The 27,720-nt window shown below is 42.9% G+C and overlaps 1 protein-coding gene across 1 annotated transcript in view; it reads left to right on the top strand.

The window, feature by feature from the left end:
- Positions 1-27,720, top strand: part of dnah9 (dynein, axonemal, heavy chain 9) — a 563,627-nt gene that overhangs the window by 31,971 nt on the left and 503,936 nt on the right. The window contains exons 7-11 of the mRNA XM_078570706.1: positions 1,652-1,819; positions 3,120-3,236; positions 4,189-4,339; positions 13,818-13,932; positions 16,404-16,472. Of these exons, the coding sequence (XP_078426832.1) occupies positions 1,652-1,819; positions 3,120-3,236; positions 4,189-4,339; positions 13,818-13,932; positions 16,404-16,472 (620 nt within the window). The remainder of the gene's footprint in view (positions 1-1,651; positions 1,820-3,119; positions 3,237-4,188; positions 4,340-13,817; positions 13,933-16,403; positions 16,473-27,720) is intronic.

The raw sequence follows: 27,720 nt of genomic DNA, 5'->3' as shown, positions 1-27,720 counted from the left end.
AACTGGCTGCCTTCATATGGCTGTCATGATCTAGATGAAGGAACTGAGGGCATCCTGGCTAAGTTTGCAGATGATACAAAGATAGGTGGAGGGACAGGTAGTATTGAGGAGGCAGGGAGGCTGCAGAAGGATTTGGACGGGTTAGGAGAATGGGCAAAGAAGTGGCAGATGGAAGACAACGTGGGGAAGTGTGAGGTCATGCACTTTGGTAGAGGCATAGACTATTTTCTAAATGGGGAGAGAATTCAAAAGTCTGGAGTGCAAAGGGACTTGGGAGTCCTAGTCCAGGATTCTCTTAAGGTTAACTTGCAGGTTGAGTCGGTAGTTAGGAAGGCAAATGCAATGTTGGCATTTATTTTGAGAGGACTAGAATATAAAAGCAGGGATATGCTGCTGAGGCTTTATAAGGCTCTGGTCAGACCACATTTAGAATATTGTGAGCAATTTTGGGCCCCGTATTTCAGGAAGGATGTGCTGGCCCTGGAGAGGGTCCAGAGGAGGTTCACAAGAATGGTCCCAGGAATGAAAGGCTTAACATATGAGGAATGTTTGAGGACTCTGGGTCTATACTCGATGGAGTTTAGAAGGATGAGGGGGGATCTGATTGAAACTTACAGAATACTGAAAGGCCTGGATAGAGTTGACGTGGGGAAGATGTTTCCATTAGTAGGAGAGACTAGGACCCGAGGGCACAGCCTCAGAGTAAAGGGAAAACCTTTTAGAACAGAGATGAGGAGAAACTTCTTTAGCCAGAGAGTTGTGAATCTAGAGAATTCATTGCCACAGAAGGCTGTGGAGGCCAGGTCATTGAGTGTATTTAAGACCGAGATAGATAGGTTCTTGATTGGTAAGGGGATTAAAGGTTACGGGGAGAAGGCGGGAGAATGGGGTTGAGAAACTTATCAGCCATGATTGAATGGCGGAGCAGACTCGATGGGCCGAATGGCCTAATTTCTGCTCGTATGTCTTATGGTCTTATGGTCTAGTCCCACCGGCCCTGTGCATCTCAAATAGCTTGCCCAATCTGACTGAGATCAATCCCTTCCACTGTGATCAGCAAATACCCTGCAGTCTCTTTCTTGATCTGTTGACTTCAGCAGGAACCCCAGTATGGCAAAAACATGCTTGTAGTTTCCCAACTCCAAATGCGTGACACCATATTTGTTCAGTTGAGGGGATATCTTTAACTAATGGGCCCATTCCCCCAATCTGTTGTCCTGCTGTGAATCACTCACCCGTGTTCACATTTCTGTATGGCCTGCGAATCTTTGAACATCTTCTGTTCCAGTCCAACATGCCCTACACCTTGAACCGTTGGCCCTTTTCAAGAACAAAAAAGGAACACACTTCAAATCAGACTCGCAAGAAATAGAAAGAAAGAGTAAAAGTTATGAAGGAAATGCTGCCGAATAATGCGATCAGGATTATCGTAAATTTTGATGATAGTTCGAAAGGTTTTAGTATATCCAAAGGGAAATATGTTAACCATGTTCTTATAAGGATAGATACCTTCTCTTCATATCGTTGCGCTGGAGGCATTTACCAAGGTCATAATTATAAATCAATTGGAATGTTTCAGTTTAGAATTAACTGTAAAGGACAAGGGAGTGATTACTCATTAAATTACTTTTATCTTTCTATTTATTATTAGGATTTCTTGGTGACAGCACAAGATCTATTTAAACTGGAAAAAATTGAGTTTGGAGGGATCCGCGGCAAGGGCTTGAGCCTGCAGGTGGTGAGAATTTATGAGGAATTCCAGGAGATATATAAAGCCTTTACAGAACATACATATGACTGTTTGGATCCTGTTAACCAGGTAGGAGGTTGTTCATTATACATCTAGGTTACGGTAGAGTTTGTTTGTATCACTTCATTGTGTCTCATTGTACATAAGGGAACATGATGGTCGTGATGGATTCTAACATGTTAATTTAGTAGGGCTACAAAAGGATGTTAGAGTGTGTTTATTAACCTACATGTACATAATATATGTCTTGCATTAAATATGCCAGTCATACATCAGATACAACACTTAATAGTGTCAGTTTCTTTTTTTAAAATAAGCAAATCATTTGCTCCTGAATTTTCTAACATTGCTGCCTCATTTCACCCAAAGCTCAAACAACACATTTACAGGCAGCTGCCAATCTACAGCAAATTTCCTAAAAATTAGGCCTCCAGTTAACCTTAGTTTGTCTGTTTGGACAACTTTCCCACAAGGATTAATTGAACAGTAGTTTTAAAGGAACAGGCCATGAAAAGCATTGACCCATTGTAGCAGCTGACCATCACACAGGTGATCCATTCGGATTAGGCTTTCCTGTGTCCAGGAAAGCACATGCCTGTTTCCTGTTTCCATGGCTCATTTTAGCCAGAATAGGTCATTAGCCTGTTGCCGAAGCTATAGATTCAGAGGCAGCATTCGGCATCAAGCATGGCTGACCAGGAGCCTCTCTTGCTCTTACCACCTACCATAGGTGTATCGGGATGATTTACAGGTTGACAATAAACCTGTTTTGGCCACATTATGAACACACCTTTAGTATTAAGTCCTGGGGTGGGTCTCGAACCTGGAGTTTCTGGCTCAGAGGCAGGGATGCTACCCACTGCGCTGCGAGACCCCCTGATATGATCTATAAAGCATCAATAATTCATTTCCATTATCGTTAATATTTTTTAATGATCTACTCCCAATGAAAACATTCTCAAAGATTGTTATGCGTAATCTGTGAATCTAAGAAGTGGGTGGTGTGGAAAATACAAGTACATTTGTAAATACATTTTAAACAAATTAGATTGATTTTTGTTAAAGAAAATTGACGCTTCAAACATTTCTAAGTGGGATATGTTAAAATCCTAAACACACAAAGGTGTATAATCCTTTAGCTTTGATAGCAGCTAGTGGAATGAAAGGTCTCTTTCTAATTTGAACCAAAGATCTCTTTTTCACCCTCCTGTTTATTTCGGTTGAATACTTTTTGTTTTCAGGTGTCTCTTCTGGACCTTGAACCAAGTCTGGTGGCAGCTTAACTGTTCAGCAAGAGTGAGTTAAAATATTTGAGCAGGAACTTGTTGATGATTTGACTGTTTCTAAAAATCAGTTTCCTTGTCACTAGGAATTTGCAAAAGATTTTTTGGTTTGGAAGCAGAAAGTCGAGGACATAGACCGACGGCTGGCCACCATTTTCTGTCAGGCTTTTGAAGATGCACCTGCCTTGGAACACGCCTTCAAGGTCTGTTTTAGATGCGATGTAACGCGTTGGGGTACACACTCACCTTTGGCAAAGCTTCGGAAATTGGGCGGGGTGTAAGACAGGCTGGCAACTCACCACTCACGCTGTCGCTAAGACAAATTTAAGCCCTGTTGATAGTGAGGGAAGACAGTGGTGTAGTGGTAAAGTTGCTGGGCTAGTAAACCATTACCCTGGGTACACAGATTCATATCCTACTGTGGCAGCTGATGGAATTTAAGTTTGTTTAATAAATCCAATTGATTAATAAAAATCTGGAATTGAAATCTAGTCTCAATAATTATGCCATAACACTATCATCAGTTGTTGTAAAAACACATCTGAGTTCACGGGAAGGATATCTGCTATCCTTGTTTGACCTGGCCTACATGTCACTCCAAGCCCAAAGCAATGTGGTTGGCTTTTACCTACCCTCTGCAATGGCCCTGTAAGCTACTCAGTTCAAGGGCAATTAGGGATTGGCAACAATTGCTGGCCTTGCCAGCAACACCCACATTCCATGAAAGGATAAAAAAATGTACTGCTTGGTAGCACAACCTTAATCACTTGATCAGAATTCTTAAGACGCAGTTGAATGAAGGATGAGACCGACATTGAAGACCCTCTTCGAAGGCCCTGTGCCATCTTGACTCTGTCTAGGCTCAGTTATCTAATGCCCGGAACAGTGCAAATTATTTTACTGATAATGTTACACGAGCGATACACATACGGAAATGGCTGTGCTGGTATTCATGATTGACCTATAGGCCTGCTTATTGGCAACAATTTCTTGCCTGCGTGGGGGAGAAAAGATATAATTCAAAATTTTTAACAACACAACATTGCTGGTGAAGCTCCTGAGAAACATGCCCTTCTTACATGACTTCTAGTTCAGCTCAGCAGTGATTTTAAATGTTAATATCTGGTTTTTGAAACGTTTCTTTTCTCTTTCTAGTTGTTGGATATGTTTGGCAGCCTCCTTGAGAGGACTCTAATAGCGGCTGATGCGTCTGACAAATACCCTCGCCTTATTGTCATGTACAGTAAGGAACTGGATGATGTGAAGCAAATTTATAACAGGCACATGGACGAAGCAATGGAATTTGGTATGGATTCATTTTTATAAACTGTTGTTGATTATAAAGCTGATGGAAAACGGAGGGTAAAGAATTTTAGTTGACATTACAATTTAAAAAAAAAACTTCTCTCTTCCCTCTCATCTCTTTTCTCTCTTTGACACATTTTTACATTTATTTTATATTCCCCCTACCCCTCGCTGGATTTACCTCCATACTATGCACCATACCCTAACCAGGCAGGTTCTGCTGCCTGCTCTAAGCCCCTTCTCGTGTGACCATTGATCAGGGGCTTTGGAGCTGTGTGATAGTGGCCCAGTGTTACTTTCTTTCTATTATATTTTTCCCTAGTGTGCAGGACCATCCAACCTCAGCTCTGTATTTCCCACCAGAGGCATCAGCAAGTGGTCAAATTTGGTATGGGGAATCTTTTATTTCTTTTATTTATTCATTCTTGCAATGTGGATGTCACTGGCAAGACCAGCATTTATTGCCGTCCTTAATTGCCCTTGAGAAGGTGGTGGTGAGCTACCTTCTTGAACCACTGCGTTCACTGTGGTGAAGGCACGCCCACAGTGCTGCTAGCGGGGGAGTGCCAGGATTTTGACCCGACGAAGGTGAAGAAGGGGTGATATAGTTCCAAGTGAGGATGGTGTGTAACTTGGAGCACGACTTGCAGGTGGCGGTGTTCCCCTGCATCTGCTGCCTTTGTCCTTCTGGATAGTAGATGTTGAGGGTTGGGAGGTGCTGCGTGGGAAGCCTGGTGAAAAGGGAGATAATCATATGTTTAAACACCCTCCACCACAATGTATCTCTCTTGTGAGGGATTAAGACCTCACACTGTATATTTATATATAGATATGCTCATTGTCATTTCTAAAATTTTAAAACTGAACAAACACCTTTAAAATGGCTGAACCTATGTCTGTCTGTGATCCCCAAACAAAAGAAGCTACCTGGTAGTTTCGGGAAAACTTGCATCTCGTTATCTCTGAGGAGTCACTAATGACCGCCTGTGGCCTGTCCAGCCCAACTTCAAAGAGAGCTATACAAAGGCCATCTGCATTTAATAGCGCGGGCTGACCAGAAGGAGATGGATCATCTGCTAAGACAAAGGCCCTGCAGCCTTCCTTTCAATTCCTAATGGCTGAGACATTTAACAGTCTTTGGAATCCAGACGATGGATACACGTTCTTTATCAAAGATGGTGGAGAAGTTGGAACCATGGGCCATGGGCCTCTGGCTTGTACAACAAGTAATATTACCTTGTTGAACTAAAAAGCTCAGACTGCTGTTTACCATCTAACTAGCAGCCTCACAGACAAGGAGCTCAGGTAGAATAAATGCCCCCCCCCACCACACCCCCGCAATCTACACTACTTCTGCTGGAAATTCTGTATGATTACCTACAAGACTGACTCAATTCTGCGTGGCTATCTCACCTTGTGAAGTCAACACCATCGGAAATGTGCAATCTACAACATCGGCTTTCAGCCCGCCAACTTCAGTGAAGGAATACCTCATTAGATTTTGATCCTGGGCCCTGGAACTCATGTGAATCGATATTTAGTTTCTCTGTGGCCTCTATACAGCAAAACCCTCTTTTCCCTATCCCTCTCTTTACTGTCTGAATATTGGGGTGGGGTGGGGAAGGTGGTGGAGGGGCTGACACTGCAACCTTCCTTTCGTGGTTTGAATAAACTAACCCTATTTTAGTTCATCCTATCACGAGTTTGCTGTGGGGTTATTAATAAAAAATTGGATCACACAAAAACCGAGGGGTTGGGAAATACGCCACTGCTTATAAAGAGGGAAACAGCTCAAAACACCTTTCTGCTTATGGCTGGGTGGTGAGAGAAGAAACTTGTGCTGCTTAAATTAACCCCCCTCCTGTCCGTAGCACCGTGTTTGTTCCACTTTAGCTCCCCAGCTTTGTCCGTGCGTATGTTACAAAATGCTTAGAACAAAGTAATGTGTGCTGCATTATTGTTTTACTGGGTTTTCCTGTATCATGTTGAAGTCAATCTGCAAAAAGCTCCTCTGTAAAATAGCACTGACTTCTGTAACAAGCAGTCTGAAAATAATGATGCTTGTTAGCATGTGAGTAGGCCTTTAATTTGTTATTCCTGTAAGCAGCGAGGGACTTCTACCAATCTAATGATAATTTAATACTGTATGGATGCTTTTTGTGTAAATTTAGCTTGGTTGTCAATGTCAAAAAAGGGTACATTAGCCAGATTTATTTTTCAGTTGAGGGAAGAGAGTGTCCCTCAACTTATTGCAATCTCTGTTGTATGATGAACATTAATGTGCTCATTTTGATGGGTAATCTGTCATTGACAACAAAGAACATGTTTAAAACGTTTCATTTTGCCTCTTCAAAGAACATAATTGGTTTTAAGAAGTTTTGGTCAGTGATGATAGCCCTTATTACGAAGATGATGAAACAAAGAGGAGGAAGCCATTTTGGTTACGCACCCCAACATTCCCAGAAATCTGCACTTCCCCATCCTGGCATTTATCTGCCTTTTGAATAATTCCAGAGTGTCGGTCCCCTTTAGTTAACTAAACTTTTGCCAGTTATTGTGTCCTTTGGTGTATAACTTGCATCATTTTACATCGAGAAATGAGCCTGTGACCTGCATGTACAACAGCAACGACTTGAATTTTTCGCTCGTTGGGTGTGCGATCGGCGGGCCTGGGAGCGGACGGGAAACGGGCCCTCGACCGTGATCGGCCCCCGACTGTGATTTCGCGCTGGCTGGCCAGTTAACGGTCAGCCAGCGTGAAACGCGCACTGAGAAAGGCTCAGCACGGCCGGTGGGGGCGGGAAGAGGTTGGGCGCCGACGTCACCGCGGGTGCTGGTGAGCGCTCCCGGTCAGCTCGCTGAAGGCAGGGAGCTGCCCCAGGGGAGCTGCGGACCTCCACAGAATAAACGAAACGACAAAAAATGCTGCAAAATATGTCCGCGCTGCACAAGCAAGCAAGCATCTGAAAACCCACCTCATTAAAAAAAACAGTCACCGGATATCCCGTTTTATTTTATTTGCCCAAGAAGATTTCATCCTGCCCTGGATCGAGGTTTGAGCAAAAATGTAAAGGCTGATTGGCCCGCCCGCCAACCGTAAAAGTGGACGGGCCACGAGAAATCACGTTCGACTGCCTCCTTAATGGGCTTAATTGCCCGCTTAATTGTCGGCGGGGGCGCTTCAGACTGCCCTGCATGCCCGCCGACCTGAAGATTGCTCATGCGCAGGATGGCGTCAGGACGCTCGCCCAACATCAGCTCGTGTTATTTCACATCTGTTTGCATTGGGCGCCCGCCCACCGCAAGGTGTAAAATTCTGCCCGTGTGCGAATTACACGCACCAGTTTTTTTAGCAGAACGTGCCTTTAAGGAGCCAGGCAGTGGTGTGAACACAGTTTTTGTTTTTATAAAGCACATTATATGAGAAAATTCACTCCCTCCCCTTCTTATCTGCAGAACACCGACAGCAGTGGTGGAAAAAAATGTCTTCCGCTGTTTTTTTTTTCAGTAAGATTAAACATTCCATTGTTGTATGCTGCCTGGAACTGCACACACACACACACACACACACACACACTAGAATATTCATTTTAAATTATTTTGAATCCGATGAGTCATTCTGAAACCTATAGTCCTTCAACTATTCGGAGTTTCAATGCTTCACACAGTGCAGGAGATCTCATTATGCTCCCAGCAAACCCGCTTTATGCACTAGTCTGTATAGGTGATTTGGAGTGAATAAGACTGTTAAATCCTAGAATAAAAGCTGCATTCTGGACTTTTAAAAAAATTAGATAAATCGAGCCATGTTCTCGTTTTAACCTCGAGGGAGGGACAGGAAGGAAAAATTGAGTATAAAGAAAATCAGATGTAGAATGTACCTGCAGTAACTCACGTCCATTGTGCCAAGATGTTTCAAACTGTGGTTAGAACCATAGAACCATAGGAAAGTGACAGCACAGGAAGGGGCCAGAAAAAGATGAAAAAGAAACTAGCCGCTCATTTTAATCCCACTTTCCTGGTCCGTAGCCTTGCAGGTTACAGCGCTCCAGGTGCAGATCCAGGTACCTTTTCAGCTTCAACCACCAAGTTAGGCCGTGAATCCCAGATGCCCACCACCCTCTGGGTGAAAAAGTTTTTCCTCATGTCCCCTCTAATCCTTCTCCCAATCAGCTTAAATCTATGCCCCCTGGTAATTGGCCCCTCAGCTAGGGGAAACAAGTCTTTCCTGTCTACCCTATCTAAGCCCCTCATAATTTTGTCCACCTCAACTAGGTTACCCCTCAGCCTCCTCTGTTCTGAGGAAAACAAGCCTAGCCTATCCAATCTTTTCTCATAGCTGCAGTTTTCAAGCCCTGGCAACATTGTTGTAAATTTCCTCTGTACTCTCTCCAGAGCAATTATGTCCTTCCTGTTAAGTTGGTGACCAGAATTGTACACAAAATTCCAGCTGTGGCCTAACCTGTGTTTTATACAGTTCCATCATTACATCCCTGCTTTTGTATTCAATACCTCACCCAGTAAAGGAAAGCACTCTATATGCTTTCTTTACCACCTTAGCCACCTGTCCTGCCACCTTCAGGGACCTGTGGACATGCACTTCAAGGTCTGTCACTTCCTCAATCCCTCTCAATATCTTCCCGTTTATTGAGTATTCCCTTGCTTTGTTTGCCATTCCCAAATGCATTGCCTCACACTTATCTGGATTGAATTCCATTTGCCACTTCTCTGCCCACTCAGCCAAACCAATGATATCATTCTGGAGACAACAGCTATCCTTTTCACTGTCAACTGCACGGCCAATTTTTGTGTCATCTGCAAATTTCTCAATCATACTTCTCACATTTATGTCCAATCATTAATATATACAACAAGCAGCAAGGGACCCAACACTGAGCCCTGTGGAACACCACTGGAAGTCGTTTTCCATTCCCAAAAACATCCTTTGACCATTACCCTTTGTTTCCTGTCACTGAGCCAATTTTGGATCCAACTTGCCACATTCCCCTGTATCCCAAGGATCTTACTTTTCTGACCAGTCTGCCATGTGGGACCTTGTCAAATGCCTTACTAAAATCCTTATAGACAACATCCACTGCACTATCCTCATCAATCCTCCTTGTTACTTCCTCAAACAATCCTATTAAGTTAGTAAGACACGATCTTCCCCTGGTTTTGCCATGCTGACTATCCCTGATCAACCTGTGCCTTTCTAAGTGACAGTTTATCCTGTGTCTCAGAATTGATTCCAGGTCTATAATTTTCTGGCCTATCCCTTGCACCCTTTTTAAATAATGGTACAACATTTGCAGACCTCCAATCCTCTTGTACCTCACCTGTATCTAGATATCTAGAGATGATTGGAAACTGATCCTCAGAGCATCCACTATTTCCTCCCTGGCTTCCTTTAACAGCCTGGGATACAATCCATCTGGCCCTGGTGACTTATACACCTTCAAGGATGTCAGTTGCTCCAGTACTTCCTCTCTCAGTATGCTTATTGTTTCTAATGTTTCACAATCCTCCTCATTAACTAGAATGTCTGCATCATCCCTCTTGTTACTGAAGATGGAAACAAAGTGCTCATTGAGAACCCTGCCCACATCTTCATCAACGCACAAGTTACCATGTACATCTCTGATAGGTCCTACCCTTTCCTTTGTTATTCTCTTGCTCTTAATATACTGGTAAAACCCCCTCTCGTTGAGCTCATTATGTGCTGGCTAAAAAGTTCTCCTGAATGCAGTTCAAGAACTCTGTGCCCTCTGTGCCCTTCACACTGTTCATATCCCAATTGATATTAGGGTAGTTGAAGTCTCTAACTGTTACTGCCCTATTGTTTTTGCACTCAGAAACCTGCCTACATACTTGCTTTCTAACTCCCTTCCACTATTTGGGGGTCTATAGTGCACTCCGAGCAGTGTTGCTGCCCCTATTTTATTTCTGAGCTCAATCCGCATGGCCTCATTTGATGCCTTATTTAGTATATCATCCCTCCTCACAGCTATAATTGATTCTTTAACCAATAATGCTACACCCCCACCTTTTTTATCCCCTCCCTATCCTGTCTGAAAACGCTACATCCAGGGATGTTGAGCTGCCATTTTTGACCATCCTTACGCCAAGTTTCCGTTAAAGCAACAATGCCATGTTGCCATATCTCTGTGTACCCACAGCTCATTGGCTTCATTTGCTGTACTCCCTGCATTTACACATATACCTCTTAACACTGCCAAACTCCTGTGCTATACACTTTTTAACCTGTGCTTCTTCTGTCTTGCAGAGTCACTCACTAATTGTCCATCTCCCATTTCCTGCTCTGATTTTCACCTCAAGTTCCCATCCTCCCGCCAATCTAGTTTAACCCCCCCCATCACCCCCCTCCCCCGCCACCCGCAACTAGCACTAGCAAGTCACCCTGCGAGGATATTAATTCCAGACCTGTCCAGCTTGTATAGGTCCCACCTTCCCCAGAACAGGTCCCAATGACCACGAAACCTGATTCCCTCCCTCCTACACCAGCTTTCCAGCCACATGTTTAATCGCTCAGTTCTCCTATTTCTATACACACTTGCATGTGGGACTGGGAGTAAACCTGAGATTACTGCTTTAGAGGTTCTGCTTTTCAATCTCCTTCCTAGCTCCCTAAAGTCTGCTTTCAGGACCTCATCCCCTTTCCCACCTAAGTCATTGGTACCAGCATGGACCACAACCTCTGGCTGATTACCATCCCCTAGAATGATGTCCTGCAGCTGCTCTGTGACATCCTTGACCCTGGCACCAGGGTGGTAACATACCATCCTGGAGTCATGTCTACGGCCACAGAAATGCCTGTCTGTTCCCCTAACTAATGAATCCCCTATCACTATAGCTCCTCCTTTCTTCTTCCTCCCCTCTGGTACAGCTGAGCCGTTCGTGGTGCCACAAACTTGGCTCTGACTGCACTCCTTAAGGAACCAACGCCCTCACCAGCTTCCAAAACGGAAAACCAATCTGTGAGCGGGACCCCAGGGGAATCCTGCACCACTTGGCTAGTTTTCCTGGATTTCCTGGCAGTCACCATTCCCTTTCTACCTCCAGGCTCCTAAGCTGCAGTGTGACCACCTCTCTGAATGTGTTATCCACGTAGTCCCAGCCTTGCAGATGCATCACAGTGACTCCAGCCACAGCTCAAGCTCTGAAACCCGGAGCTCAAGGTTCTGCAACTGGTGACACTTCCTGCATATGCCTTCACCTAGGACATCGGGAATGTCCACGATTTCCCACATATTACAGGACATGCATTCCACATGACCAAGTTATCCTGCCATGACTTCAATTTACTTCTTTTACATTTACTTTAAGTTACTTTGTTTTACTTCTATTAACATTATATTACTTGGTCCTACTTAATAAACCTTACCAAAAGTGCAGTTCCTACTTTATTTTAAATCTTAGGAATTGAATAAACCTTAAACACTTTCTGGATACTCACTAGATACTCACCAAATGGCTTCTTCTCCAACCAATCAAATTGTTTCCTTTCTGTGATGTCAGAATTTGTTTTTTTTTACACACTCCTTTCGAACTCAGCATGGGCCGGTTCTGAGCTGTTGTTATGGCACAGCCGATGGTAAATGCTGAGCTACTCAAATCTCAAAGGGAAATCTTGAAACAACTGCTATAACTGGTTTGCAATTTGTATATTTCGAGATGCATGCCTTGAATTCAGTAGTAATAAGACCACTGAGTCTTATAGGCTTCTTACAAAACTAAATTGAGCATTTATTAATAGAAGAAATTATTTTAAGCACATACATAGGTTTACAAATTACTATTATGATAACCCCTAGCTCCCTTAGTTAATCTAACTCTCAGTTACACCTCCGTTAAGGCAACAGTAAAACACATAGAATTAAACAGACCAAGGCAAAACACACGCCCTGGACAGTCGAATTCAAAATGAGTTTTTCTTAGATGCTGGAGGCTTTTCACCCTTGTGTTACATCTTAAAATGCCTTCTTCCCTTACATATAACCTCAACCCCTTTATACAGATTGCTCCCTTTTCAATGTAAATCCCATTGTTTTGATATGTCTTTTCAACTCTACTTTTCTAATAATAAAAATCTTTCATAGCACCAATTTTATCAGTAAGCTTTGGGAAAAATAAACACACTGTTTGGTTTAGCCTCTGTTGGCCAGGTGTAACATCTTACCATCCCTTTGAAATTCACTACTCTAATTTATCTAAAAATGCAAATGTCCCCTTTACACCTCACATTCCAAAACTCCAGCCATGTTTACCTACTTAACAATTCAAACCTAGCTTCTCTTCTTGATACATCAAAGCCTTCAGACCAGCTACCTTTATTTCAATTAAGTCCCAACACACGCACACACAGACCCATAGACACAGACCCCACTATTACTCTACAATAAATTCCAATAACATTACGAAAATTATTATATTTTCTTGACAGCAGCTGACAGGTCCACCTCTCCAACTGCTCTTCCCGGAGGTTAGAATGTGTCACAAATTTTTGCAGTCTCCTTGTTATCCCATTTTATATTTACAAAGAGAAGAATGTGAGGCTTGTGGCATTCTTCTGTGTAATTTAGTGCAGTTTTTTGCAGTTTATAAAAAATCTTTTTTGTAACCTAGAAGTGCAAAATGAGCTGATGTCCTTAATTCTCCTCATGAAACATTGCTGCTAATCCTACTGAAATGTTTTAATTTAATATTAAGGGTTAAAGGATAATGATTTTAAGATAAATTTGAGAGCCTCTTTTACTATGTTCAAACCAAATGCTACTTCCATTCAAAAGTATGCATTGAGAAATATGATCATTGTTGCATTGGATTTGAATGTTTGTGTACTGGAAACTGTCCCAAGCATCTTAATGTGCAGTAGTTTTATAGTCACTATTTGTGACAGTTACCTCACTGTCAGTAGCTTCCCCAATGGCTGAGGGAGGCTCATGAATTGGAATCAGTTCATCCTGCATAGAGGAAAGTGGGAATACTTTAGCTTGCAGATTTCCCATGATTGTATCTTTTAACCGTCTCTCCGCAGTTGAAGCAGCTAGCACAGCAACTGGTTCCAGTTAAGGGCTTCTGACAAACTACTGGTGACAACTGGACAACCAGCTGGTTCCCAGTTATAATCACCAGCCATTCCGACTGCATCCATTTGAGTCCAATTATGGCTGGTTGAAACTCCCAACTGGCTTTGACTGATTTTATTCCCAGCTGAGCGATATTGCCTTTTCACTTCCCGCGTAACCCTGACTACATTTATTCTGCATAACATCTCCTATCTGCGAACACTACATGTAGAAATGCTATAGCATAAAGAGAATATTCTCACAATACACTATTGATGTACATAGCTATGTCTGGAGAATTATTTTAAACTTTTCTTCCAGTACTGTTAGACTGTATAAAAATGAAACTGATTATTGTCTTTGCTGATTTGGACCCTGTTTTCTGTTTTGTAGGACGCCCCACTGTGAACAAGAACATGCCGGTTGTCGGGGGTGGGTTACGCTGGGCTATGGAATTAAGGGAACGGATCCGTGTGCCATTTAATAACTTCAGAAATATCACACACCCGTATGTATTCTACTTGGTACAACGGGCAAAGTTCTGAAAACGTTCTGAGCCTTTCTATACCTGTACCAAATATCGTCTCCTGTCCCTGACCAAATGGCATTTTCTCTCTTTAAAAAAATAGCTAGCTCAGAAAAGGTTTCAGGGTTTTACAGGATTTAGCCCCAGTGGATAAACTCTATAGGACTTTGATTACTGTCTCAATTCAGCAATCTTGTCAGAGATGCACAGGCGATGGTGGAGTGGGGCGATGTGGCTTCCTGGCATTGACATTCCTTAGCACCTTTGTTGTTGAGTTTCTCATTAGCCCAAACCAGTGGGTATGTGCTGACTGCAGATCAGATACTTTCCCCACCGGGAGAGAAAGTTAGAGAAGATTCATCCCTGGATTGCTCTTGTACACTAATATGGTTAGTGTTTTGGAAAAGCCCTGGCAGCTTGTCTGTTTGCTGTCTTGACTGTGCAGGCAGTGCTTTACTGGGAGACCCAACTGAGGAAAGGGAAAGGAAAAGCAAACAATCTCCTCCTTTAAACCTCCTGGACTGCTCTATACCCTATACGTTATTATATAAAGAGGAAATGTATTCAGCTATGACAATCCTAAATATTGTAGATTTACAGGCCCATCAGTTCTCTCATGCTTGTATATTGTACTTGAATAGACTGCATTTTACGTGGGCGGGCCAATTCAGGCCCTCCCAGCATGACGTCTGCACAGAAGCGCTATGTGCTCCCTCTGCGGGGAGTCCCAAAATCGAGAGTGCGCTGTTTCACGCATGCGCACGAAAGAGCGCACTCATCTCCCTGAGGCTAAGTGCAGCCTCAGGGAGATCGGCTGTAAATGTAAAAAACCTAAAAATAGAAAAATAAAATTTCTCTAACATGTCCCCTCATATGACAATGTCACATGAGTTGGGACATGTCCATAATTTTCACAAGAACTTAATTAAAATTTTTTCAAACCTACATGAAACCTCATCCCGCGCATGGATGGGGTTTCATGCTTTTTCTAGTTTGCGCCAGGGCTCCTGGCCTGCCCGCCAACCTTACTTAATTGACTCTGTCAGTGGCCTCAATTGGCCGTTGACAGGTTGGCGGGCACACAGCTGATTTCGCTGCGCCCCCGCCTTCCCGAAAATTTAAATGGGGCTCGGTGACGTCGGGAGTTCCCCCCGACGTCACCGCGTGTCGTTTTACGCGTCGGTGAGCGGGCCCCACCCCTGCCCCCGCTCGCCAACGTGTAAAATCCCACCCACAGAAGGCAGGGGAGCATACGGAGAATAACAGTGTTTGGAGTTCAGCCAGGCAGTTCCCAGTTAGCTCAGCAGCTGTTCCTAGTAAATCAGAAGCAGCCACAGCCAGAGCTGATTGACAAAATCGGGTGCAAACTGATCTCTGGTTGGATCTCCCAGTTTTCTCTGCATGCCGATTATTCTGGTTAGATGCCGCTTAGATATGTTTGTAATCGTCAACCAGTTTTGGCTGATTTTTCATTCTGGGAGCTGGTCTGTTGTCTATTCACCGATTTGTGATATATTTTCTCTGTTTGAATTGTCTCAGGGCAATGCAGAGATGACCCTAGATCCTGAATGTGCAACAGGCTTATTTACAAGAGTTTTCAAGTATCTCTGCTATCACAAACTATCTGTACCAGGCTTATTTCAGCTCTAGCTTCTGCGGTGTCTGTCGACTTTTCTCTGAGTCCACACTCAGGCTTAAATAATCAAGCACAGTGAGCATAGATCAGTGGCAAGACTCATAGTTGAACACAGAACAATTGAACACTCTATGGTTTTCATCGCAGCATCTCAGGTAGTGATGGAAATGATCCATGGTAGATTTTGAAAGGAAATGGATAAATATTTTAAGAATGAGAAGCATAAAAGGATGTGGGGAATGGAAGCAAAAGGATAGGCCTTTTAGAGGACAAGTACAGGCATGATGGGCTGCGCAGCCTACTTTATGCTCTAACATTATATGGTTCAATGCTGTTTGGGGTATCTTACCCTATACAAAATGGCTGCAGCATTTGCATTTGTAATGAGTCATTGCATTTCAACATTATTCTTTAGATGTAAAGCACTTTGAGAAGTTTCTGAGCAGCATGATGCTGCACAATATAAATAAAAAATCACTTTTCTCCTTCCCTTTCCTTGGTGATAAACTGGAATCAGACATCATGTCAATTGGGAGCTCTACCCACACTTCTACCTCTTATTGATGTGTTGTGGAGAATGGATAATCTACAACGTATCTGCACCTAATGTATTCTGGCCCATGCTTTGGAGATATAAAGTACAGAATCAGCGAGGATTGAGTGGCACCATCATAAATTCCTTCAACTCATTTAGGGCTCTCTTGCGTTATATGTTTGTTGGAAGTAAATATTTTGCATTGAGCCCAGAAACGCGGGCACAAATTGGAAACGCTTTGTAAATGTTGTTAACTTTGTTAATGGGTGTGAATTTCCATAGATGTTTGGACTCATCTGAAGGTAAACAAATGATTCAGAAGTATGAGGAGATGATGGAACTCTTGGATCAGTAAGTAACAGACTCTGTTCATTATCAGTAAATTCTCCGAAAATATATTTTATGTATTGAAACAGTTTTGAGACATGTGAGCTGCAAAGGTGAAGATTTATATGAATTGACAAATTGCTGTGCTTAATCTCCAATTGGATTGCGTAAATAGCTTCTCCATCTCTCCACAATTATGTTCTATAATTACAGAGGTTTTGCAAGTCTGACTTTTTCTGCACATATCAAAGATGCTGATGTTTGATGTGTTTCTTCATGGTCAATGGTGCTACTCACGTGAACATATGAACAAGGAGCAGGAGTAGGCCATTCAGCCCCTCGAGCCTGCTCCACCATTTAATAAGATCATGGCTGATCTGATAGTGACCTGAAATCTGCATCCCACCCACTGCTGATAACCTACCACACCCTTGCTTACCAAGTATCTATCCACCTCTGCGTTAAAAATATTTAAAGACTCTACTTTCACCATCTTTTCAGGAAGAGAGTTCCAAAGACTCACGACCCTCTGAGTGAAAAAAATTCACCTCCTCTCTCTTTCAAATGAGCAACCCCTTATTTTTAAACAGTGACCCCCAGTTCTAGATTCTTCCACAAGTGGAAACATCCTCTCCACATCCACCCTGTCAAGACCCCTCAGGATCTTTTATGTTCAAGTCAAGTCACCTCTTACCCTTCTAAACTCCAGTGGATACAAGCCTAGCCTGTCCAACCTTTCCTCAAAAAACAACCTGCCCATTCTGGGTATTAGTCTGGTAAACCTTCTCTGAACTGCTTCCAACGCATTTACATCCTTACTCATCCATATGTTTATGGTGTACGTGTGAAAAAGTGTATTTTCTGAGCCATCCTTAATTTATTGTGTGGTACTTTCTATTGATGGAGGTCTTGTGGAGCAGTGGGTAGCATCCCTGTCTCTAGGCCAGAATGTCTGAGTTCAAGTCCCACTCCAGGACTTGTTGGCCAAAGAAGGTGAGTTCACACCATGGCCAAACAGGTTGATTATCAACTTGCAGATCCTTCCAACCACATCAATGGCAGGAGGTCGGAGCAGGAGAGATTCCTGGTCAGCCATGTGATAGAAAGAAAGTTGAAGCTTCAACCATCACTATCCATAGTCCCAGAATACAACATGCATGTAAACGTGCATGTTGCCCCAGCAACTTGGACTCCCTGAGTGAACTGCAACACACCAACACCATTTTCTATTGCCTATGGTTCAAACGTGTGTCAAGAAAAAGAGGAAAGACAAACCATCAAGTCTGCCCTATTTAGACTTGGTGCAAACATGCATCCCCTAACCAGAGAATCCCTGGAAAGGCCAACAAGATAAACTATTAACAAATGCCCTGGTTTCTAACTTGATTTCTACAGTTCAATGCATCGTTTCTTTGGTGATGCCAATGGTTATAACATTCAGCTCCTGCTTAATCTGCTCTTTGCCCTTGTGACTCTACTCAGCTGACAGTGATTCAAGGAGTGGATATGGGTGGTCTACAGTGCTTAACAATTTAATAGCTTCAACACCATTCTGAGTGTTCAGCTCACTTTATACACTGTCAAACAATTGTTTTGGAGCCAGCCAGAGAAATTAGATGCACTGTGGAATCATGTACAGACAGAAAAGTTGCTTACAACTGTGGTTGTCTGTAACGAGCTTTTAAATTGTCATCATGCAAGGTTTCAGCAATAAGGTGGATGGGGTTCTTAGGATGATAGTGGAGGCAAAACTTGAGATTATTGAAGAAACAAATAAGTTCTGTGAAGGCAGGACCATAGGATTTTCTAAATGAATGAGCTAAGATGGATCAGGTAGCTTTTCTCATCTGTGCCTATCTTATAAAAGCATAAATGTAAGAACATAAGTAATAGGAGCAGGAGAAGGCCATTCAGCCCCTCAAGCCTGCCCCGCCTCAATAAGATCTTGGCTGATCTGCTCCAGGCCTCAACTCCTCTTTCGTGCCAGCTCCTCATAGCCCTCAACCCCCCGATAACTCAAAAAATCTACCTACCTCTTCTTTAAATACTTTCAGCGATCTAGTCTCTGCAACTCTCTGGGGTAGAGAATTTCAGACATTCACTACCTTCTGAGAGAAGAAATTCCTTTGCATCTCCGTTTTAAATCAGTGGCCCCTTATTCTGTAACTGTATACCCTAGTTTGAGATTCCCCCACTAGCAGAAACATCTTCTCAACATCTACCCTGTCCAGCCCCCTCAGAATCTTGTATGTTTCAATAAGATCACCCCTCATTCTTCTAAACTCTAATGAATAAAGGCCTAACCTGTTTAACCGTTCTTGATAAATCAGCCCCTTTATCCCAACAATCAGCCTAGTGAATCTCTTTTGAACTGCCTCCAATGTGAGTATATCCTTTCTTAAATACAGGGACCAATGTACTCCAGGTGCAGCCTCACCAACACCCTGTACAGTTGTAACAAGACTTCCTAATTTTAAAACTCCAACCTCCTAGCAATACGGGCCAAAATTCCATTTGCCTTCTTAATGACTTGCTGCACCTGCATGCTAACTTTTAGTGTTTCATGCACAAGAACACCCAGATCCCTCTGTGCTGCACTTTTTTTTGAGTCTCTCTCCATTTAAATAATAGTATGCTTTTTGATTCTTCCTACCAAAGTGCATGACCTCACACTTTCTTACATTAAACTCTATCTGCCAAGTTTTTGCCCGCTCACTCAACCTGTCTATAATCTCCTTGCAGATTCCTTATGTCCTCATCACAACATACCCTCCCACCTATTTTTGTATCGTCAGCAAATTTGGATACATTACACTCTGCCCCCTCCTCCGAGTCATTAATATAGGTGGTAAATAATTGAGGCCCTAGGACTGATCCTTGTGGCACTCCACTAGTTACATCTTTCCAACCTGAAAGCGACCCATTAATCCTGACTCTGTCTTCTGTGTGTTAACCAATCCTCAATCCATACTAATACATCACCCCCAATACTGTGAGCTCCTATCTTGTGCAATAACCTTTTGTGTGGCACCTGATCGACTGCCATCAGGGAATCCAAATACACTACATCTACCGGTTCCCCTTTATCAACTCTGCTTGTTATATCCTCAAAGAACTCTAGCAAACTTGTCAAACATGATTTCTCTTTCACAAAACCATGTTGACTCTGTTTGATTGCATTAAGCTTTTCTGAATATCCTATTTCCTTAATAATGGACTCTAGCATTTTCTCAACTACAGATGTTAGGCTGAGTGGCCTATAGTTTCCTGCTTCTTGTCTCCCTCCCTTCTTGAACATTAGCGGTTTTCCAATCCGCTGGGACTCTCCCAGAATCCAGTGAGCTCTGGAATATTTCGACCAGTGCCTCCACTATCTCTGCAGCCACTTCCTTTAAGGCATTTATATCAAGGAATTAGGACATAAGCAAAAGGAATCTGGAAATCATGAAGAATCCACAAGAATTTAAGTCAGCGCTTGTTATGTAAGGCTATGTCCGACTTGTATACAGGCTGCATTCAAGGGTTGATTTCTTTGTAATAAAAACAGAAAATACTGGAAACACTCAGCAGGTCTGGCAGCATCTGTGGGAAGAGAACAGAGTTAATGTTTCGAGTCCGTATGACTCTTCTTCAGAGCTGTTTGTGTTGCATCCGCAGTGTTTTGCTTTTTATTTTAATTTCTTTGCATTGGCTGTTCTTTGATGTTGTGGACAGTAGGTGGCTCTCTAAAACCACAGTACTTTCTCACTTCCCTTCTGTCTAATGCCCTTTTCATGGGTTTTTATTGAATATTTTTTCTCTTTCCCAGTTGAGCATTTCTTTTTCATTCTGTAGCGCCAATGAGGTGAAAATGATCAACTGACCATTGAATGTTTTGTTGGCAAATGACGTATTCAGAACTACTGCTTTTTACTCACCCGTGTGTTATCCCTTTGCAAATACTACAACCACGTTTTACAAGAACTAACTGTAAACCTAACTATAACCCCTCCAGTCTGGAATGCTTGGGACCAGGTCATTTCCGGATTTTGGAATTTTCTGGATTATAGAATTATGTCAGAATGCCTAACCACAAGCATGTGAACCGGAACACACTGTAGATATGGACATTTATCTGAATGCATAAAACAGTGATAAAACATTCCATAGCAGTAATAAAAATAGTTTTACTTTCCCAAGTACTGTATCTTTCACGCTTCTGCTCCCAAATGCCGTGAGTTGCTTGGGTCTGCTGGAAAATCTCCGGACAGCTGCTGTTTCCGAACCTTAGGTTTCTGGATTGGTTACAGTCTATATTGTAAGAAAATGTATTTGTATTACATTTAAAAAGAAAACAAATTCTAAAAGACTACAATATACACCAAAATAATTAGCCCCTAATTTAAAGTCTGATTCCAGTCAATTAGATGGTGCATGTATAGAAAGCATCATACACACACAACCCAGGATGTACTTCATAAATAACAGTTTCTTTACGCTCACTTAAATGAATTATTGCAAGGGTATTCAGTGTACCTAACAGTTTAACTCTTTCATCAACAAAAACTCGTATTCTAGTTTAAATTGCTTTCAGATTTAGTTAGGTCTCTATTTTGCTTCACTCACAGCCACTTTAATCCTGGGTTTTGTTGACGGGTGCACACACAAAACCCCACGACCTGCAATTTTTTTCTCTACTGATTCTGACTGGCCTGCTGTTCATGCCCAACATTTATTGTTTTTACTTCAGTTTCAATCACTTGAAGCTTTGCCATATTTTAAAACCATATCCCTATTAAATCAACATAATCAGTCTCTTTCCTTTGTCATTCACAGCACCATATTTTGGATTTCCCCTTCTAAATTAAATCTCTCTACACTGCAAAACTTTTGCTGTTGCTGAAGGGTAGGTGGAAGGATAATTCCCAGATCCCTCCCCATCATTGCCAACATTAACACCACCAACCACCAGCAACCTTCTGGGAGAGGCAGTCAAACATTAGCCAATTAAAAGGGAAAGAAAACCTTGAGGAAATTCTTCTTTGACCCACAAAGACAATCAGACATATTCCAGGGAACCACAGTGCCCAGCATGCATATCCCCAGCAAATCACCTACCTCCCTCTGTACACTGACATTGGCCAAGTGAGCAGCTCACCCAGCTTTCTTTTCAGTGCAGTGAATTCACACTTACTACATGAGCCAGCAACTCTTTCCAAAGGTCAACTTATCTCTGTGACAAGTTTTTCTTCTGCTTAACAGCCTTAAGCTTACAATTCTACATGGTGTATACAAGCTTGGCACTGACTATTCACATGCGCGGCACCATATTTATCTATATTAAGTTACATCTGTAACACATACTCTCATTCAACCTATTTGTAACCTGTTTTCCTCATCTAAGGGCCTAACGCCTGCACAATATTTTGTGTCATCCACAGATTTATGGAGATTTCCCTTGATACCTTCATTCAGATGATTCATATAGATAAGGAATAGCAACATTGACCCCTGGAGAACCCCATAAGTAACTGGGCCCCATGCAGAAAAACTGCCATTAATAATGATCTTCTGCCCATGCGAATGAAACCAATTCCTTATCTAATCTAAAATCTGACCGCTAATCCCACAAGTGTCCAGGAATCTATTGTGTGGCACCTTGTCAGAGTCCTTTTTGGAAAGCCAAAGTATACAGTGCCAAAAGGGCTACCTCCTTCCAAAAAAATGAACCTGTTTCGTTAGACATGATCTGTGTTTCTAGAGGCTATTGCATTATTTCCTGAATATACCTGGTTCATTGATTAATCTCTCGAACATACGAACATACGAATTAGGAGTGGGAGTAGACCATTTGATCCTTCGAACCTGCTCTGCCATTCCCTAAGATAATGGCTGCTCTGATTGTGAGCTCAACTGCACGTTCCCATCTACCCCCAATAACCTTTGACTCCCTTGTTAGTCAAGGATCTAGCTACCTCTGCCTTAAAAATATTCAATATGACTCTGCCTCCTCTGCTCTCCAGGGAAGAGAGTTCCAAAGACTCACAACCTCTCAGAGAAAAAAATTCTCCCCATCTCCATCTTAAATGGGAGATTCCTTATTTTTAAACTTTGTCCCTCAAGGGGAAACAGCCTTTCAGCATCCCTCCTGTCAAGACCCCTCAGGATCTTATATGTTTCAGTAAGATCACCTCTCATTCTTCTGAACTCCAACGGATACAGTTCCAACCTGTCCAACTTTTCCTCATAAGGTAACCCCCTCATCCCTGGTATCAGTTGAGTAAACCTTTTCTGCATTGTTTTCCCTTTCCCCTATTTTCTGTGGGTAACTTCCTCACCTCTACCTAACATGTCCTTACAGCTGTGATCAGGAATTTGATAGAATGGGCATCCATGTTTCTGTGTGCAGGTGTTCCATTATCTGGATCACCAAAACTGTAGCAATGCTGGTTAGATTTTCAGTCACTTCCAGCCCAAGACTAAGGTCATGGTTTACCGGGCAGCAATGATTCCTGCTCTCCTTTTTGCTTTGGAGACTGGGGTGACCTATAACAGGCACCTCAAAGCACTGGAGAAGTACCAGCAGCAGTGTCTTCACAAGACCCTCCAAATCCAGTGGTAAGAAAGGCAGTCTAACAGCAGCGTCCTCTCCCAAGCCAACGTACCCAACCTCGAGGCGCTAATCACTCAAAACCAGTTCCGCTGGGCAGGACATGTTGTTTGTGTGCCTGACACCAGCCTCTGGAAGCAACTGTTCTACTCTGAATTCAGTTGCGGCATGAGACTCCCAGGAGGACAGCGGAAACACTTTAGGGATGTCCTCAAAGCATCCCTGAAGAGGTCAAACATCCCCGCCGACTCATGGGAGATCCTAGCTTGTGACCAACCAAACTGGAGGAGATTCATTCAGGAAAACATCGAACACATCTGGAGACATTGTCGGGAACATGCATAGGCCAAGTCGAGGCATCAGAGGGAGTGCACGAACCTCCAAACACCTCATCTACCCAACTCTCCAAGCACCACCTGCACCACATGTGGCAGAGTCTGTTGATGACACGTTGGACTTATCAGCCATTTCAGAACCTGTTGAACCAGAGTGGAAGTAGGTCATCCTCGATCCCATTAACTTCAGCAGTGTGGGTTAAACATAGATTTTGATGGAGTGAAACTTTTTCTCTCGATCTTGATGTTGCCTCATGATGTTCGGAGCCCTGACTCTCAGCTTCCTGAATGAAATGCAAACTGCAGCAGATGTTTCAATGTTTACAATCATTATACTTCAACTCGAGCATATTTGTATTGGATCTAATTTCTTTGTGCCTCTGTTTTTCTAATTTTCTGTGGAGAAAGTAGATGAGTTCACATGGGTGATGAAAGTGTAGATTGAAGTGATCAGTGCGGATAATTTCCTCTGGTTGACGTGTGTAACGATTGTCTAAACAAATGCGGGTGGATTTTCTCTGGTTTCTATTTCTGAACTACTGGGTATGCTTATAGTTTAGCTGAAAATGGTGACCAGAGCTTAATTTTCCTGTATTTATTTAGGACATCACTGCACATTGCAACTAGAGAAGATAATTGCCACTGATTACACCCATATCTGGCAGACTTAATGAAGTAAAAACAATTTCACTGCAATGGTTTCCTTTGTAGCAGACCCAATGTAATGACGGACTTCATCTGATTAAATGATCCAGTGAAAGAGTTGTGGAAAAGCTAAGTGCTGCACACTGAATGCCACCTCCTAATCACCTTACTTTGCCGTTGATATAAAGTGTTGGATTGGCCGCTCTTCCATTTATTGGCGTTCATCGTGGAGTCCACCATCCTAAAGGAGCAAACAGGCTTCCAGAGCAGTTGCATCTGCTGAAACCCAAGTGGTGGTTTTAACAAAGTATGTTGAAGTAGGCTTCCAGTGACAACTCAAGACTGCTGAGGCATTTCTGGATCTGACAGTGGCGTATGACTCTGTATGGAACCATGGACTCCTTTTCAAGTTTTCCACCATTTTACCTTACAGGACAATAGTCTACCTTCTCAACTCCATGCTTAGCAGACGACGCCTCTATGTGTACAAAGAGCAGTTCTCCGCTGTACTGTACAAAATATAGAGACACCAGGGTGAGTGCCGCTGTATGGAGAGTTTGAGTGTCCATTTCCCATGTAAATGTGACAAGTTTCTGGATCAGATTGACCCTGCTCTTTAGTTTCTTTCCAAATTTCTGGAGATGTTGTCTATTCAACAGATTGCGATTGAGTGCGATTCCTAAACCTTCTTGCCATGGTTTACATCTGCTCTGTAAAAAGAGACATTCAGATCTTGGATTGCTTTATCAATGGTGAGGTGAAATGTCAATGGGTCAGCCATGGCTCAGTTGGTAGCACTCTTGCCTCTGAGCCTCTGGGTTCAAGTCCTATCCCATGCAGTCAGAAGAGCAGGCATAGGATGCTGAAGAATGAACTTCCAGAGGGTTTTGTCCTGACACCCTTGTTATTCAATGTGATTTACCCATAAAGGGTCCTAGAAATGTGCATGTGATGATGAGGAAAGCAGGAATCCGTCCACCACTGAAGAGACCCTGATCAGTACTGACTTAGAGGATTTCGACCGTAAGAAAGGTTTGCATTTATATAGCAGTGCTCATAACCACTGGACACCACAAAGCACTTTACAGGTGATGAAGTACTTTTGAAGTTTAGTCACAGTCGTAATGTAGGTAATGGGGCAGCCAGTTTGCACACAGAAAGCTCCCACAAACACCAGTGTGATAATGGCCAAATAATATGTTTTTGTGAAATTGATTGAGGGTCAAATATTGGCCAGGATACTGGAGATAACTCACCTGCTCTTATTCAAAATAGTGTCAAATCAATTGATGCCCAGCTGAACTCTACCATGAGAATAAAAGCAAAATACTGCGGATGCTGAAACATAAACAGAAAATGCTGCAAAAACTCAGCAGGTCTAACGGCATGTGTGGAGAGAGAAACAGGGTTAATGTTTTGAGTCTGTATGACCTTTCTTTAGAGCTTCTGAAGAAGAGTCAAAGGGACTCGAAATGTTAACTCTGTTTCTCTCTCCACAGATGCTGCTAGACCTGCTGAGTTTTTCCAGCATTTTCTGTTTACCATGAGAATTATTGATAGGCTTTTATAAACACCAATGCATTGTTCTCTGTGCTTGCAAACGTTGTACAACCACAGCTATGCTGTGACTATGCAGTATCCAGGGATTGCAACTGTTACATCAGAGAGGACAATGCCAACCCAGGCCGACTTGACCAGCCTACTACCAACTTGTCTGAAATCTAAGTGGCCATTTTGACCACTTGCTGAAGCTGTTCAGGAATCTCCCTTTAGCCCTGATGACTGAGGGGTAATGCTTGGAAAAACTGTGACACATCAAATGGATTCCTTATAGAGGACCCCACAGTACAGCCTGAAGAATTACACCTTCCTTGCTAACAGTGGATAACCATCAACCGCCTCAGAACTGGTCACACAGATGCTGCCACCTTCCAGATAGATGAGAGGTTAAAGCATCTCCATCATGTGACTGCAGAGCTGCTAATCAGACTCAGGAGCATGTTATTGAACATTCAACACAGAACAAATTCACAGACAGCCTGCAAGATATTCGTATCGTTTTTGATGCCTGCTCCAAACCCTGTTCCCTAGCTACTGACTCCATCCCTCTGCCTGGTAACAGCCTGAAATTAAATCAATCTGTTCGAATCCTTGATGACACATTTGATCCCAAGATGAGCTTCTGACCTCATATTCGCACCACCACTAAGACCGCTTATTTCAACCTCCACAGCATTGCTCGACTTCACCCCTGCCTCAGCTTATCTGCAGCTGAAACACTCATCCATGCCTTCATTTCTTCTGGACTTGACTATTCTAACACACTCCTGGCTGATCTCCCACACCCTACCCCACGTAAACTTGCGGTCACCTAAAACTAAGCTGCTTGTGTCTTAACTTGCAGGAGGTCTTGTTTCCCTATCGCTCCCGTACTCGCTGAACTACATCGGCCCTCGACCAAGCAACGTCTCGATTTTAAAATTCTCATCCTTGTTTTCAAATCCCTCCATGGCCTCGTCCCCCCGCTACCTCTGTAATCTCCTTCAGCCCCACAACCCTCCGAGATACCTGTGCTCCTCTAATTCTGGCCTCTTCTGCACAGCCAATTATAATTGCTCCATCATTGGTGGTTGTGCCTTCGGCTGCCTGGCCTCTAATCTCTGGAATTCCCCCCCTACACCTCACTGCTTCGCCACCTCGCTTTCCCCCTTTAAGACCTTTCCCTGACCAAACGTTTGGTCATCTGACCTAATATCTCCTTATGTGGTTCAGTGTCATACTTTGTTTTATAATGCTCCTGAGAAGCACCTTGGCATGTTTCATTATGTTAAAGGCGCTATATAAGTATCAATTGTTGTTGTTGTTATTACACTGGACATCTTGCCCCGGATGTCGACTTAGATATCGATATTTGATTTGTTTTACGTACCTTAAAAAGAAACGACTTGATTCCACGAATCAAGTACTTTTCACGTTGGCTGTCCTCCAGTCCTCTGGCACCTCTCCTGTGGCCAGGGAGGATTTGAAAATTAGTGTCAGAACCCCTGCAATCTCCTCCCTTGCCTCACAGAGCAGCCTGGGATACACCTCATCTGGGCCTGGGGATTTATCCACTCTTAAGCCCGCTAAAACCGCTAATACCTCCTCCCTTTCAATGCTAAAAGTACATTTCACGACCGCAGATGTCCCAGAGCTCTTTACAGCCAAGAAATACTCTGGAAGTGTAGCCGCTGTTGTAATGGAGGAAACACAGCAGCCAATTTACAAACAGCAAGGTCCCCAGAGCCGCAAAGTGATAACTGAAGAGATAATCTGTTTTTGTGATGGTTGAGAGGTAAATATTGGTCAGGATTTGAGGTAGAAGTCTCCTGCTACGTTTTGAATAGTGCCGTGGAATCTTTTGCTTCAACCTAAGAGGGCAGATGGGGCCTTGCCTTATTGTCTGATCCAAAAGACAGCACCTCCAACCCTCCCTCTGTCCTGTACTGGAATGATGGCTTCGATTCTTGTGAATTGTAGGGATTTACTGGCGGTGTGTTATTGAACATATATTCACCAGCTTATTTCTCGTAGCTGAACAAGGAGGATAATTAACTGTTGAATCATTACATGATGGCTTGGTTAAAGTTAGTTGGCTCATTTTCAATTTTGCTTGAGCTATTTGTACTACTAATGAATCTGTTGAGTAGATACTAGCTTAAGA

Source organism: Cetorhinus maximus, chromosome 24 (assembly GCF_964194155.1).
Source record: "Cetorhinus maximus chromosome 24, sCetMax3.hap1.1, whole genome shotgun sequence".
In the NCBI taxonomy this organism is placed as follows: domain Eukaryota; kingdom Metazoa; phylum Chordata; class Chondrichthyes; order Lamniformes; family Cetorhinidae; genus Cetorhinus; species Cetorhinus maximus.
This window is presented reverse-complemented; position numbering and strand designations above follow the sequence as displayed.